Source organism: Dreissena polymorpha, chromosome 3 (assembly GCF_020536995.1).
Source record: "Dreissena polymorpha isolate Duluth1 chromosome 3, UMN_Dpol_1.0, whole genome shotgun sequence".
Classification (NCBI taxonomy): Eukaryota; Metazoa; Mollusca; class Bivalvia; order Myida; family Dreissenidae; genus Dreissena; species Dreissena polymorpha.
Window position 1 is genome coordinate 73,886,656 of NC_068357.1, and position 13,435 is coordinate 73,900,090.

At 34.3% G+C, this 13,435-nt stretch overlaps 2 protein-coding genes across 8 annotated transcripts in view; one reads left to right on the forward strand and one right to left on the reverse strand.

Annotated features, from left to right (window-relative positions):
* Nucleotides 1-13,435, forward strand: part of LOC127874770 (deleted in malignant brain tumors 1 protein-like) — a 327,853-nt gene that overhangs the window by 190,870 nt on the left and 123,548 nt on the right. The gene's annotated exons all lie outside the window — the stretch shown is intronic.
* LOC127874768 (sushi, von Willebrand factor type A, EGF and pentraxin domain-containing protein 1-like) overlaps nt 1-13,435 on the reverse strand; it is a 38,860-nt gene that overhangs the window by 14,758 nt on the left and 10,667 nt on the right. Inside the window, exons 9-33 of the mRNA XM_052419359.1 lie at nt 13,348-13,408; nt 13,073-13,171; nt 12,615-12,788; nt 12,190-12,363; nt 10,523-10,696; nt 10,023-10,196; nt 9,641-9,814; nt 8,931-9,110; nt 8,321-8,494; nt 7,474-7,647; nt 6,845-7,018; nt 6,163-6,336; nt 5,716-5,889; nt 5,091-5,267; nt 4,485-4,658; nt 4,084-4,260; nt 3,704-3,877; nt 3,383-3,559; nt 3,023-3,199; nt 2,278-2,451; nt 1,908-2,084; nt 1,448-1,621; nt 981-1,154; nt 623-796; nt 240-413 (exon numbers count right to left, since the gene is read on the reverse strand). Of these exons, the coding sequence (XP_052275319.1) occupies nt 240-413; nt 623-796; nt 981-1,154; nt 1,448-1,621; nt 1,908-2,084; nt 2,278-2,451; nt 3,023-3,199; nt 3,383-3,559; nt 3,704-3,877; nt 4,084-4,260; nt 4,485-4,658; nt 5,091-5,267; nt 5,716-5,889; nt 6,163-6,336; nt 6,845-7,018; nt 7,474-7,647; nt 8,321-8,494; nt 8,931-9,110; nt 9,641-9,814; nt 10,023-10,196; nt 10,523-10,696; nt 12,190-12,363; nt 12,615-12,788; nt 13,073-13,171; nt 13,348-13,408 (4,183 nt within the window). The remainder of the gene's footprint in view (nt 1-239; nt 414-622; nt 797-980; nt 1,155-1,447; nt 1,622-1,907; nt 2,085-2,277; nt 2,452-3,022; nt 3,200-3,382; nt 3,560-3,703; nt 3,878-4,083; nt 4,261-4,484; nt 4,659-5,090; nt 5,268-5,715; nt 5,890-6,162; nt 6,337-6,844; nt 7,019-7,473; nt 7,648-8,320; nt 8,495-8,930; nt 9,111-9,640; nt 9,815-10,022; nt 10,197-10,522; nt 10,697-12,189; nt 12,364-12,614; nt 12,789-13,072; nt 13,172-13,347; nt 13,409-13,435) is intronic.

Sequence of the window (13,435 nt, forward strand, 5' to 3'; positions counted from 1 at the left end):
ACGTAGCATTGAAGCGACAATGTATGAAACTACCAAATAACGTTTGGTTAACGAACTTTTAAACAACTAGTAGACTCCTTATATCCCTTTAAACCCCTGTATATGATCTAGTCAAAGCAATTCAACCATGTTAATTGAAAGATGTCCATCCGTCAAACTATCAATTCGATGCTCTTGACAATCATTGTTTGGTGGATAAACGAATAATTGTATTATATATCTGCACACATTGAACGTACCAATCGGCTCACAAGTATGACCAGTTATATTCCAGTTACCACTGCTGTTACATGCTGACATACGGTCACCGGAGAGAATGAATCCGTCTTTACACGTCATATATGCTACCGATCCAAATGTTGTACTTTGTGTATACACAGATCCATTGCTGGGCACAGGAAACGGACCACAATCTGTAAAATGAAAATGACATGTCAAGGCTTTGCGCGATCCGTATGCTCATATTCATGCTTGGCATGTGTGTGTATCTAAAACAATCATATTAAGCCAGAGTTGTATGCAAAACAAACACGCTCAGGGTACACCATTAAACATTATTATTTGTTTCACATGTGCACGAGCATAAAAGGTATTTTCACAAACACGTTCTTTTGATACCTACCAATCTGTTTACATATCTGGGTAGTAGCATTCCAAGTACCACTACTAGTGCATGTTGAGAAATTGTTTCCAGAAAGATTGAATCCATCATCACATGTCAGAACTGCGATCGATCCAAACTTCGTGCTGTCAGTAGTAACAGTTCCATTTATGAGTTCCGGAAACGATCCACAGTCTCATGTAACAAATAAAATGACAACCAAACATAAAATTACTGTGTTGGTATCATTTTTGATAAACACTATCTTGAACAAAACCAACTATAAAAAAGCAAATAATGAGGAGACTTATTTAGGATTGTTATTCACGAGCATTGCGATAGTGTTTGTAAGCTTTTTATAATACTTGTAAAATCATACCTTTTGGATTACAATGCTGGCCAGTCAATTTCCAGGTACCATTACTAATACATTCTGAGTATTCGCTGCCTGTTAGATCGAATCCTTCGTTGCACATAAGAACAGCGACCGAACCAAGCTTTGTGTCGTTGGTAGCAGCGGTTCCATTTATAAGTTCAAGAAATGGTCCACAATCTGTTTTCACAAATTATAAACGAAAACGAAAACAAAAAACATTATATACTTATTGATTTTTTTTAATAATCGGTGAGTGATGAATTTTAATACCGCCTAGATTCAAACTAATGTTACGGAAGTCAAACTTACTCCTTCTTAGAGAAATGGTCAAAACAAACTAATGCGTGTATGTTTATTTGACAACGACGCCTGGGTCGTATTATAGTTTCAGAGTGTCTACATAATACCTTGAGAAAAATGTAAAAAAAAATCATGTGAAGAATATTGAATGCCGTCTTCTGAAACCATACCTATTGGTTCACAAATCTGGGCAGTCGAATTCCACATGCCACTAGTGGTACATTCTGAGTAGTTGTGGCCTGTGAGATTGAATCCTTTATCACACTTTAAAACAGCTATTGACCCAAACAGTGTGTTGTTTGTATACACAGTTCCGTTGATCAGGTAAGGGTAAGGCCCACAGTCTGTAAAAATAAAAATAAAAATTACAATTTTTAAGCATGATATGCCTTGTCATTTATGTGTTTTAATCTGACGTTAGAAATTTATGTGTTTACTAACCACCAATTCGTATGCTTCGTAAATGACGTTCCAAAGTTATTTGCGATCACTTTATTATTCCTTTATATTGTTTATCCGTATGCAATAAAAGCATGCTGATGATTTCAGTTCCTAAAGGAATTTGTCGGTGTAAATGCTATTTAAGATTTCAGAATAATGAATACTGATAATATTCCATTCATCACATACCTATATGTGTACATTTCTGACCAGTAGATTTCCAGGTACCGTCACCAATGCATTCTGAATTGATTTTACCAGTAAGATAGAAACCTTCATCACATTTTACATCAGCTACCGAGCCAAAGGTAGTATTATTTGAATAACTTATTGTTCCATTCGCGATCTCAGGGAATGGTCCACAGTCTGAACCAAAACTTACATACAATTAATTATGCAATATAAATTCATCTGTTGTGTAACGGTACCCAAAGCCTTATTATGCATGCATGTTTCTGCATTTATTTACGTTAAACGTTATTTGTAAATGCCAGTGATCGAAGGCAGTGTAATACAGAACAATTTTAAACCACAAGTTTTGTATTCTTTGTTAACTTACCTATGGGGTTACATGTCTGATGAGTAGAGTTCCAGATACCAGCTCCTGTGCATACCGAATAAACCTCCCCTGTCAGATTGAACCCTTTATCACATGTAAAAACTGCGGTCGACTCAAAGGTTGTGTTTTCTGTGTGAACAGTCCCATGGTTCAGTGTTGGAATCGGTCCACAGTCTAAAACATGAATGCTAACACAATACCGCAGTATGTCTAAAATGAGGTATGTTCGCAGCAAGTATCATGTGTACACCCTCGTTAGTTTGTAGTACTGACAGGGAAAGGTACCATTTAGGACGCAAGTTGTCTAACGCAACGTGACCGTTGACATGTATTTGCAATCGTAAAAATGTGCATATTATTAAAAAATGTTCTGCCTCTTGTTTGTCGGTTGCAAATGACCATGCAATAATGTTTTGTATTTGTATTTTAATAGTCATTAAATAAATTAACTAAGAAAAATAATAATTGAAAAGTCAAATATACAAGTAGTTGGTATTACACGAACAAATATCACGAATAACCTATTGTCGTCATTGCTATTATAACTCAAGACTTAGGGTGCAAATCTACAAGACCATAAAAGCTTGTAGAATCTAATAGCGTATAACGTTGATTATACACATAATTAACAAAATGTTCATCAATAAACAAAATCGTGTTTTAATACAATAAATACATTTTTTTAAATGTGAACATATTATTGTAATTTCTCCAAACTGTGAATCTTTCAATGATAAACACTTACCAATAAGGTTACATGTCTGATCAGTGTAGCTCCAAAAACCGCTGCTATTACATTCAGAATAAATACTTCCACTAAGATAGAAACCTTCATCACATTTTAAAAACACTCTTGAACCGAATGTTGTGTTTTGGCTGTGTGTGACGAAACCATTCCAGAGAGACGGAAATGCTCTACAGTCTATATATGAAAACACAGATTTAAATGATAACTTTCTACTGCATACACATCACTGTCACTACATTTATCATATTAATACTGGTACGCATCTTATACGTTTTATTGAAATCCTGAAATAAGCCAAACAAACTTATGTTGAATGTACGACATTGTGAAAAAGGATTCACGAGTAATGATGTTTACCTTTAAGCCTACATGACTGATCTGTAGAATCCCAGATGCCTCTGGAAGTACATACTGATGTAGTGTTCCCGATAAGATCGAAACCACCTTCACAGGTTAAAAAAGCTATCGACCCATGCGTTGTGTTGTTTGTATAAGCGATAGTCCCATTTAAAAGCGTGGGTAATTCGCCGCAATCTGTTTACAAGATAATGCAAATCCATTATATTTAAGATTTGCCACAATAAGTATCTAGCGATAAAAAAACTCATATTTGGTCGTTGTAATATTGATTTGCAATTCCCAATTTCCTAAAACAATGTGACTGCAAGTTTAACATACCTATGCGTTGACATGTTTGACCTGTGTAATTCCATTTTCTATTATTTGAACAAACAGATAAGTTACTTCCGGACAACGTGAATCCTTCATCACAGGTAAAAAGTGCCACAGATCCAAATATAGTGCTGTCTGAAGACACTGACCCGTTTAAAAGTGGCGGTAGTTGTCCGCAATCTATACATACACACAACTGCCACTTAGAGATTATATCGCGCTTAAATTTTCATTTTCATTAATCTGTTACTTAATTTCTTAATTGCTTATTTTATGAGTTATAAAATCAAGATTTTTTTTGACACGTATGAAGTTTATTCAACAATCAGGCTCAGTATTATATTGTACTTCCCAACTTTGTGTTCGTATATTTTTGCTCCGCCTACCTATAGGGTTACACGTCTGACCAGTAGTATTCCAAACACCGCTGCTGTTACATACAGAATACCTTTCACCCGTGAGATTGAATCCGGCATCACATGTCAGAACTGCGATCGAATCAAACGTTGTGTTTTCTAAATACATAATGGACCCATCGTTGAGCGCTGGTAAATTGCCACAATCTACAAAATAAGACAAATTGCCCGTGAAATACAACAATCTTACAAAATTGCTTAACTCGAAGATGGTAAGCTTTATGGTGTATATTATTCGTTTCAATTCTTAATATGCTATTAGACCTATACTGTACAACACAATAATTTAAACGTAACATGTTTTCACGGTCCATTTGGAAATGTTTTGTTGCTAAATTTCACAATATTAATTGTATGTGTTTCTACCTTACCGATTATTGTGCATGTCTGGTCAATTGTATTCCAAATACCATTGCTACCACAAACTGTATGACTGTTGCCCGTAAGGTTGAATCCTTCGTCGCACGTAAAGATAGCAACTGAACCGAACGTGGTGTTGGTTGCATATGCAGTACCATTAATAAAGATCAGCAGGGGTCCACAGTCTGTTAACATAGGAATATGAATTAACATAAACAACAGGACGTTTATGAAAAGAAAAGATACAGTTAGTTGATTTCTATTTCAACAATATTAATTTCTACAAATATACTATTATAAGATGGGTTTGGGTTTCAATTCACTTATAATTAATCATATAGAGGTATGATATTGCACGTATGACCCGTCGCACTCGATATTCAACTGCTGTTGCAATATGTATACACACTTACAGTTACGTTATAGTGCTGCACTGTCGTGTTTTGTGTATGTAAACTATACAGTAAATGTGGGGTATGGATATCCATGTTATCAATTGCTTACTATATGATTTACACAATCAAGATTTTTGTATTGATATGAAACAATTATATAGTTGATTCAACAAGTATGCTCAGTTATATGTTGAAGCTTCCAAATGTCGTTCTTCCGCCTACCTATAGGGTTACACGTCTGACCAGTAGTATTCCAAGCACCGCTGCTGTTACATACGGTCAACGTATCACCAGTGAGATTGAATCCTGCATCACATGTCAGAACTGCGATCGAGTCAAACTTTGTGTTTTCTATGTAATTTATGGACCCGTTGTTGAGCGCTGGCAAAAGGCCACAATCTGAAAAATTACACTTAGTTACATGTAACAGTTAAGGCAACTATGGTACAAAATTGCTTCATTCAAAATGGCCTGGTTTATGGTTTGTATTTAATGGTAAAAAATTGATTGTTTAAATTAATCTCAAACATACATTCCAACATGGTTGATAGTGGTACATGCATATACTAGCGAATTTCAAAACATACATGCTGGCCTAATGATTAGTGTACACAATTTTAGTGGGTAGAGAATTTCCTCGATGTTATGCGTAATTTTTCTGCAACAAGCATTTGTAAACAAATGTTAGCATTTTGTTAATTTATAATACTTTAAATCACTATATTCTTAAGTATTTTATGTTTATATCATCAATGTATTTAAAAGACAATATATGCTATAAGTTATTGAAGTATTACTATTGCTATTTTCAACTACGGTAGCCCTGGTAAGATTATTCTAAACATACCTATCGGGTCACACATCTGCCCAGTCATGTTCCAAAGACCACTGCTAGTACACATTGAACGATTGCTTCCGGTCAGAATAAATCCTTTGTCGCATGTCAGTATTGCGACCGATTCAAAGGTTGTGTTGTCAGCATATATAGTTCCATGTATCAGCTCTGGCACTCGACCGCAATCTGTAAATTTAATTTATAATTCACTTTAAACCTGCTTTAATCTTAACTTAAGCATTTATTATTATTATTAGTTTACTAAAATAACAATCATATCAATGGTTTTGCTATTGTTGTATTAGTACACGATTATACCATAAGAAACGAATCTTTATTATTATTGTTGTAATAATTAGTGTAAGTGGTAGTGGTAGTTTTACTAGTACTAATAATATAAGGTTTGTTTCATTATTGCATTTATTATGAACATGTAAAACATGCTAATTTGAAACAGACCTATAAGGGAACACTTCTGACCAGTTGAGTTCCAACCCCCACTGCTTGTACACGTAGACACACTACTCCCAGTGAAGCTAAATCCTTCGACACATTTCAAAACTGCGATAGACCCAAACGTGGAGTTTTCTGTATGCACTGTGCCATGGAATAATGTCGGCAAAGGTCCGCAGTCTTGGACAAATAGAGAAATAGAGAAATGCGTCAGAATGTGTGATCTGTTATAATATACTTTCTTTAACCCCGGAAAGATATAGATTTGTATAGATTTGGAATTTCTACAACTGAGGATGATATGTTTTGACCATAGGGAAATCGAACACATCTGCTTTCATACTTGTATATATCAGTACCTAAACATAAGAAATCATATATTATTGAAATGAATATAAAATGATTGTGTATACGAACGTACGTGTTTTATTATATTACTACCTAACGTTAACAGTTCGTCTTTATATACTGTCAGTTTAAATGATAAATTGATATAAATGTTACCGGTGTAACATGCACATCGACTACATGATTAATGAATGATCCGTGTATACTTTTATATTCTAAAAGATGTTATGCGACTTACAACGTATTACCGGGTAATCTAAAACCAGAATTAAGTGTGGACACGGTCATGTTTACCTTGTTACTAAATTATGCGATCTTTCTGTTGTATGTTTGACCTTACCGATTATATCACATGTCTGATCAGTAACATTCCATAGACCGGTGCTTCCGCAAACAGTATGGCTGTTGCCCGTGAGGTTGAATCCTTCGTCGCACGTAAAGATAGCAACTGAACCGAACGTGGTGTTGGTTGCATGTACAAAACCATTAATTAGGATCGGTAGAGCTCCGCAGTCTGTTAACAACGGGCAATAAATTAACAAAAACTACGATTATGAAGTGTGAAGAAAGTATACGGTGATTGGACCGATATTTTGACCGGATGAATGCTACAATATTCACCACGTGTTCGAAAAACGTAATATCAATCATATCAACGGCAGGTATTGCACGCATGTTCCGTCGCACTCCATATTCCTCTGCTATTACATTCGTTCTAATTGCAAACATTAGATTATAGCTTTCGAAACAGTTTGAATTCACAACGACCAAACTGATGTGTTGTGTGTATATTCAATCGAATAAAGAAATACAGTTATGTATTGTATTATTCCACACATTCATTATGGTATACTTTTGTCTGGAAATAATACAGTTCTTATCATGTCGTCGAATGATTGATTTTGATATAATATCGTAAAACAACACTATTTGTATAATTTGATACAATATAATGACTTTAATATTTACCGAGTGGTTGACACGCTTGTCCAGTTGAGTTCCAATCTCCAGTGCTAGTGCAAACTGAATGTGAACTTTCTATTAGATCGAATCCTTCGTTGCACATTAAAGAAACTATTGATCCAAATGTCGTATTTTCCGCATCGATAGTGCCGTTGAGCAGGTCTGGAAACTGCCCACAATCTGGTAAAAATATATTGTTTATTTAGATACAAATGATGAATGTCTCTGTAAGGCGAACACCACTGACGCCGCATGCTGCCATATGCATTATTTGGCAATAATTACATGATAAAAAATTTAATTGTTTATAAAAGTTATGAAAATTGCGCATAGGCAATTCCAAACGCGTTTGAACATTGATGTGTGTAGGACTTCTTCGTCGGACAGAGTAACGTATAAAGACCGACTAACAAACAGTCAGGAAAAGAGATATAAAGACGTGTATTGCGAATCAAGTATATCCAGCTCTAATAAATTGTGGGGTTATACGTAGCCTCAATTTGCGAACGATACATTATTTGTTCTCAAAAGTTCTAATACTTGAAACGGTTTGTGTTTGCAGTCCCAAAGTGGAAGCATGTCAATTATAGTGGTAAAAATAGGTTTTATACAACTTTTTTCGGAATGTCATTTGTAAGAAAACGTATCCTTTCTAAGAAAATAAGACATTCAATAATATGGAATTCATGATTTTCAAATGCTTCATCAAATCAAACGGTGTTAGTTTATGTCTAGATATTATAACACCGTATTTCAGGAATCATAATAGCGGACCATTCATTTTGCGCGTATTTCCGTAATATAGGCAAACATGTACACGTGTAGGGAGCATACCGCAAGATGAAATACATACCGACAGCTGTACAGATTTGTCCAATATGGCTCCATTCACCATTGCTGTCACATGTTGATGTGTTGGTTCCTATAAGGTTATATCCCAACTGACACGCCACTAATGCCTTAGACCCGTATGTGGTGGACGATGAGTTTATAATGCCATTTTCAGGTACTGATAGATTTCCACACTCTGTTTATTAAGAAATAATACAGATGCATTTTGGCAATAATTTGTATAAAACAGTAGATAAAACTAGTATATATTTCTTGCATAAATAATGTAAGAAGATAACGACATCATGTTAAAAACCGAACTGGTCCAATTCTCCGTTTATTTATTATTCTTTAAGTTTGAAAAAATTATTCCTGAAAACAATATATCACTATTTTGATAGGTCGAAAGTTCCAACAGAAGGATAACAGTGGGGCACTAGAAAAAATGTGCTCAATAAGTTATCTGTTGTATATACATATAAATAAATTGTTTCCATAGCTAAAATTAAACATTATATAAACTAACATGTATGTGTTCGAAAATACAATAACAATAAAGCAGCATGAATAACAATAACAAAGTACTTTCGACATCTTCAATATTTACGCGTTTTAAATATAAAAATACTAACGAACAAGGTCACATATATGACCAATACTGCTCCAGTTTCCGTTGCTGTCACATGTAGACGTACTGTTTCCGGCCAGATTGTAGCCTGTATGGCATGTAATCGTTACGGCAGTTCCAAATGTCGTGGCTGTGGCTACAGGAGATACCATTCCGTGTGAAGGAATGGGCAGTTGATAACAATCTATAAAATGTAATCGCTACTTTATTATGGCCTTTTCACACAAAAAAAATATTACTTAATTAAAAACAGGTTTGAAAGGTTTAAATCCTAATATTATACTTGGTTTGGTTATTGCAAGTGTTTAAAGAGATAAACATAACATTATTCTTACATGTATTTAACCCTAATCAAGTGCGATATCTAAAATATGTTTGATAAAGTATCTAAATAAACAAGATATCTAACTATAATTGTCTATAAGTGAAAACGTCAGGTCAATGCGGAACTATAAACACAATAATTTAAATCAACTATTTTTATTTTAATAAAATATTTCACAGTAATGGAAATTAGCATCTTACGAAAGTTCATATCTAAATCATTTTGAAAACTAAATTATGTTCAAAATGATGAGATTGTTTACCTGTATGTTTACTTTTATGATAAGTCGTTCAAACAATTACCTACAATTACTCGCAGTTTATACAATTACCAACGATTAGTCACAGTTTTCATAATTACAAACGATTAATCGCAGTTTAAATAATTACCGACTGGTTCACATGTTTGGCCCGTGAGATTCCATTTACCGTCACCTCCACATTTAAAAGTGCTACTTCCGTTGAGGATGTAACCTGCTTGGCACCAAACTGTTGCTATTGATCCGTATGTGGTAGTGTTGGCAGATACGTTGCCATTATTTGGTGTGGTGATATTTCCACAATCTTTTGATAACAATAAATGTATTAGCATGATTCATATAACATATAATGTTAAAAAAAGAAATTAAGATAAACATTAATTAAAGAGGATAATACATCCAATTTAACATATAAAATATATAAGCATGGAAGAAATACATTAGATGTAAATGCAGTAAACAAAATATTAAAACAATATTTAACGATGACCATATATATATATATGTATTACCAATGTGATTGCAGCTCTGATTTTGACTGCTCCAACGCCCACTAACGTCACATGTAGACGTGCTGCTTCCACTAAGAATGTATCCCATGTCACATGTGATTTTTGCTGTAGATCCTAGGGTAGTGTTTGTTGCTGCGACGTGACCATTTTGTGGTGCAGAAAGCCGTCTACAGTCTATATAAAAACGAATATAATTCGGAGGAATGCTTTGGAATTCTAACACATGCCGTGCAAGTGTCACAATTTTGATTCTTATCTCATATGAAATTTCTGTGTAATAGTATACATGTCCAATTATGTAAGCCTATTAAATACTTAATGAAATCGTATACCTTGACGTATACTTTGTACGATTAATAGATACATATTATAGTATACATTTACAAACATTTACTCGCAGTCAAAACAGTTACACAAGATAAGTCGTACCTTTAACAATTACAAACTATTAGTCGTAGTTTACACAATTACCAACGATAAGTTTAGGTTTAAACAATTACCAACTGGATCACAGGTTTGGCCCGTGAGGTTCCATTTACCATCGCTACCACATTCAGATGTACTATTTCCTATGAGGATGTATCCTGCTTTGCACCGAACTGTTGCTATCGCTCCGTATGTGGTGCTGTTTGCAGATACGTTGCCATTCTTTGGAACAGGGATTTGTCCACAATCTTTTTATAATTATAATGTTATTAGTATGATTCATATAGCATATAATGTTAAAAAAGGAGTGAAGATATACACAAATAAAAGAATATAACAAATAAAAGTTAACATATAGACAATATAAAGGGAAACTAATAAAAGTTACTAGTTGAGTTCACAGTCTATAAAAATTAATGTAAATAAAGTGGCTTATTTCTGTGTAATACTCACACACCCCTTATAATTTTCATTCTATTTCATGAAATAAATGTTGATTAGCTGTTTTGGATACTTATATAATATGCAGTATGCGAAATGACATTGCAAAGATTTTCGTTTACGTTTTAAAATAGTCGTAGTTTATATAATCACCAACTAATACGCGCAGTTAAAACAAAACCAATGATAACTCGTAGTTCAAACAATATCCAACTGAAAGTCGTAGTTTAAACAAATACCAACGATAAGATTAAGTTTAAACAGTTATCGCCTGGTATACATGTTTGACCCCGGAGGTTCTATTTACCATCGCTACCACATACAGATGTGTTACTTCCGTTGAGGATTTTCAGTTCTGTGCGTCACGGAGTATAGCACAGAACGTATGTCTAAACATAACGCACCGCACAAAACAGGTATATGTGCGGTTCGTTCATGCGAGTGGTTGTCACGTGAGTGATGGTCACTCAGGTGGACATAGGCGGGAATTTGCACGGGGTGTTCATTGTTTGGTTAGTTCTACGCTAGACTTCGATCAGTAAACTTTTACTTTTTTACAGTAAGTTGGCTCAAATGACACGTTATGTTTGTGTTACAAAATGTTCAGTTACATGTTAATATTGGTTGTTTTCAGGTACAGTTTTCCAGAGTTATTTTACATTGGGCTTCTGATGAATTTTTATTACTGGTTTTAACCTGGCCTTGAAAACACCAGTTAAGGACACAATCATAGAAGTGATGTATACAAATTATAGTTATACTTTGTTATATAATTTATAGATCGAAAATTGTCCTGTCAAATTTGTACTACGATTGTACTTGATTGTTATATGATACGAATGTAATATTCGTAGATGTGTGTTGTCAATAAACTGATCGCAAGTCTTGCCCAAATGCAAAACGAGTTGTGTTTTGTGCTTAGTTGTGTGAAGACTGTAACCTGCTTGGCACCAAACTGTTGCTTTCGATCTGTATGTGGTGCTGTTTGCAGATACGTTGCCATTATTTGGTGCGGTTCTTATATGTCCACAATCTTTTGATAATTATAAATGTATAAGTTTGATTCATATTACCTTTCATGTTAAAAAAGGAATGAACATAAACATAAATAAAAGGAGATAACAGATTATAGTTAAAATGAAGGAAATATAAAGAAAAACTATAGTTATTAGTTGAGTTTAGTTGCATGGAAAACATTGAGTAGATGTACAACGCAGTAAGCAAAAATGGTAATTTACAGCCAATTGATGTTGTTAATACTTAAACAATATACACTGATGCCCTTATAGATCTATATTACCAACAGGAGTGCAGCTCTGATTTTGGCTGCTCCAACACCCATTGACATCACACGTAGACGTATTGCTACCACTGAGCATGTATCCTATGTCACAAGTGATTTTTGCAATTGATCCTAGGGTGGTATTTGTAGCTGTGACGTTTCCACGTTGTGGTGCAGAAAACGAGCCACAGTCTATATAAAACGTTAAGCATGCGACTTGATGCTTTGTAATGCTTACACATACCTTGTTATGTTCACAGTGATGATCATTATCTAATATGAACTTCCTGTGTAGTAGAATAAATATCCGGTCATGTACGCTTATTAAATACTATATGGCATTATACAGCTGTATTTTTAAGATTAATCGTAATTAAAACAATTACCAACATTACACGATGTAAAAACAATTGCCAAATATTAGTCGTAATTGTAATAATTACCAACTGGTTGACATGTTTGGTCCGTAAGATTCCATTGACCATCGCTGCCACATTCTGATGTGCTACTTCCGTTGAGAATGTAACCTGCTTGGCACTGAACTGTTGCCATTGATCCGTATGTGGTGCTGTTTGCGGATACGTTTCCATTCTTTGGTACGCTGATATGTCCACAATCTTTTGATAATAATGATTTTATGAGTATGACTCATGTAACATGTTATGATACAAAACAAAGATATAAAAAGGCATTTAAAAGGAAACATTATTGGAAATACATACATATAGAAACTATCGGAATAGTATAACATACACTATGTAGGGTAGATACTAGTAGAATAGGTGGCATTGGCAAACGCATCGTGATGCAATTTAATGTTTACACATGGTTTAGGGTAACAAAAGTTATTTGTAGCATGAATTTCTTAGATAAAATTAAAATATCGAGCAAACATTCTTACCAACTAGTTGACATGATGGGAATTCAGTGCGTGAAGAATTACAGTACTCGTCTACCTCAGATCTATTGAGGCTGTATCCGATGTCACAATGGAAGCTCTCTGTAAGCATTCAATTTAAACTATATAGTACAGAGCTATCTCATTCAACTAATTCGTTCAAATGTTCAAATTTGCTTTCTGGTGATGTTTTATTTCATTTACAACATCCTTGCAATTCTAAATCTGCTAATTAGCACATGTTTTCAACAACAAAAATATTCATTTTAAAGTCTCACCTAAATGAATATCGTCAATACCAATGAATAGATAAAATCCAGTTTTGGCAACATACTCCACCTAAAACATAAAAATAAGAAATTATTG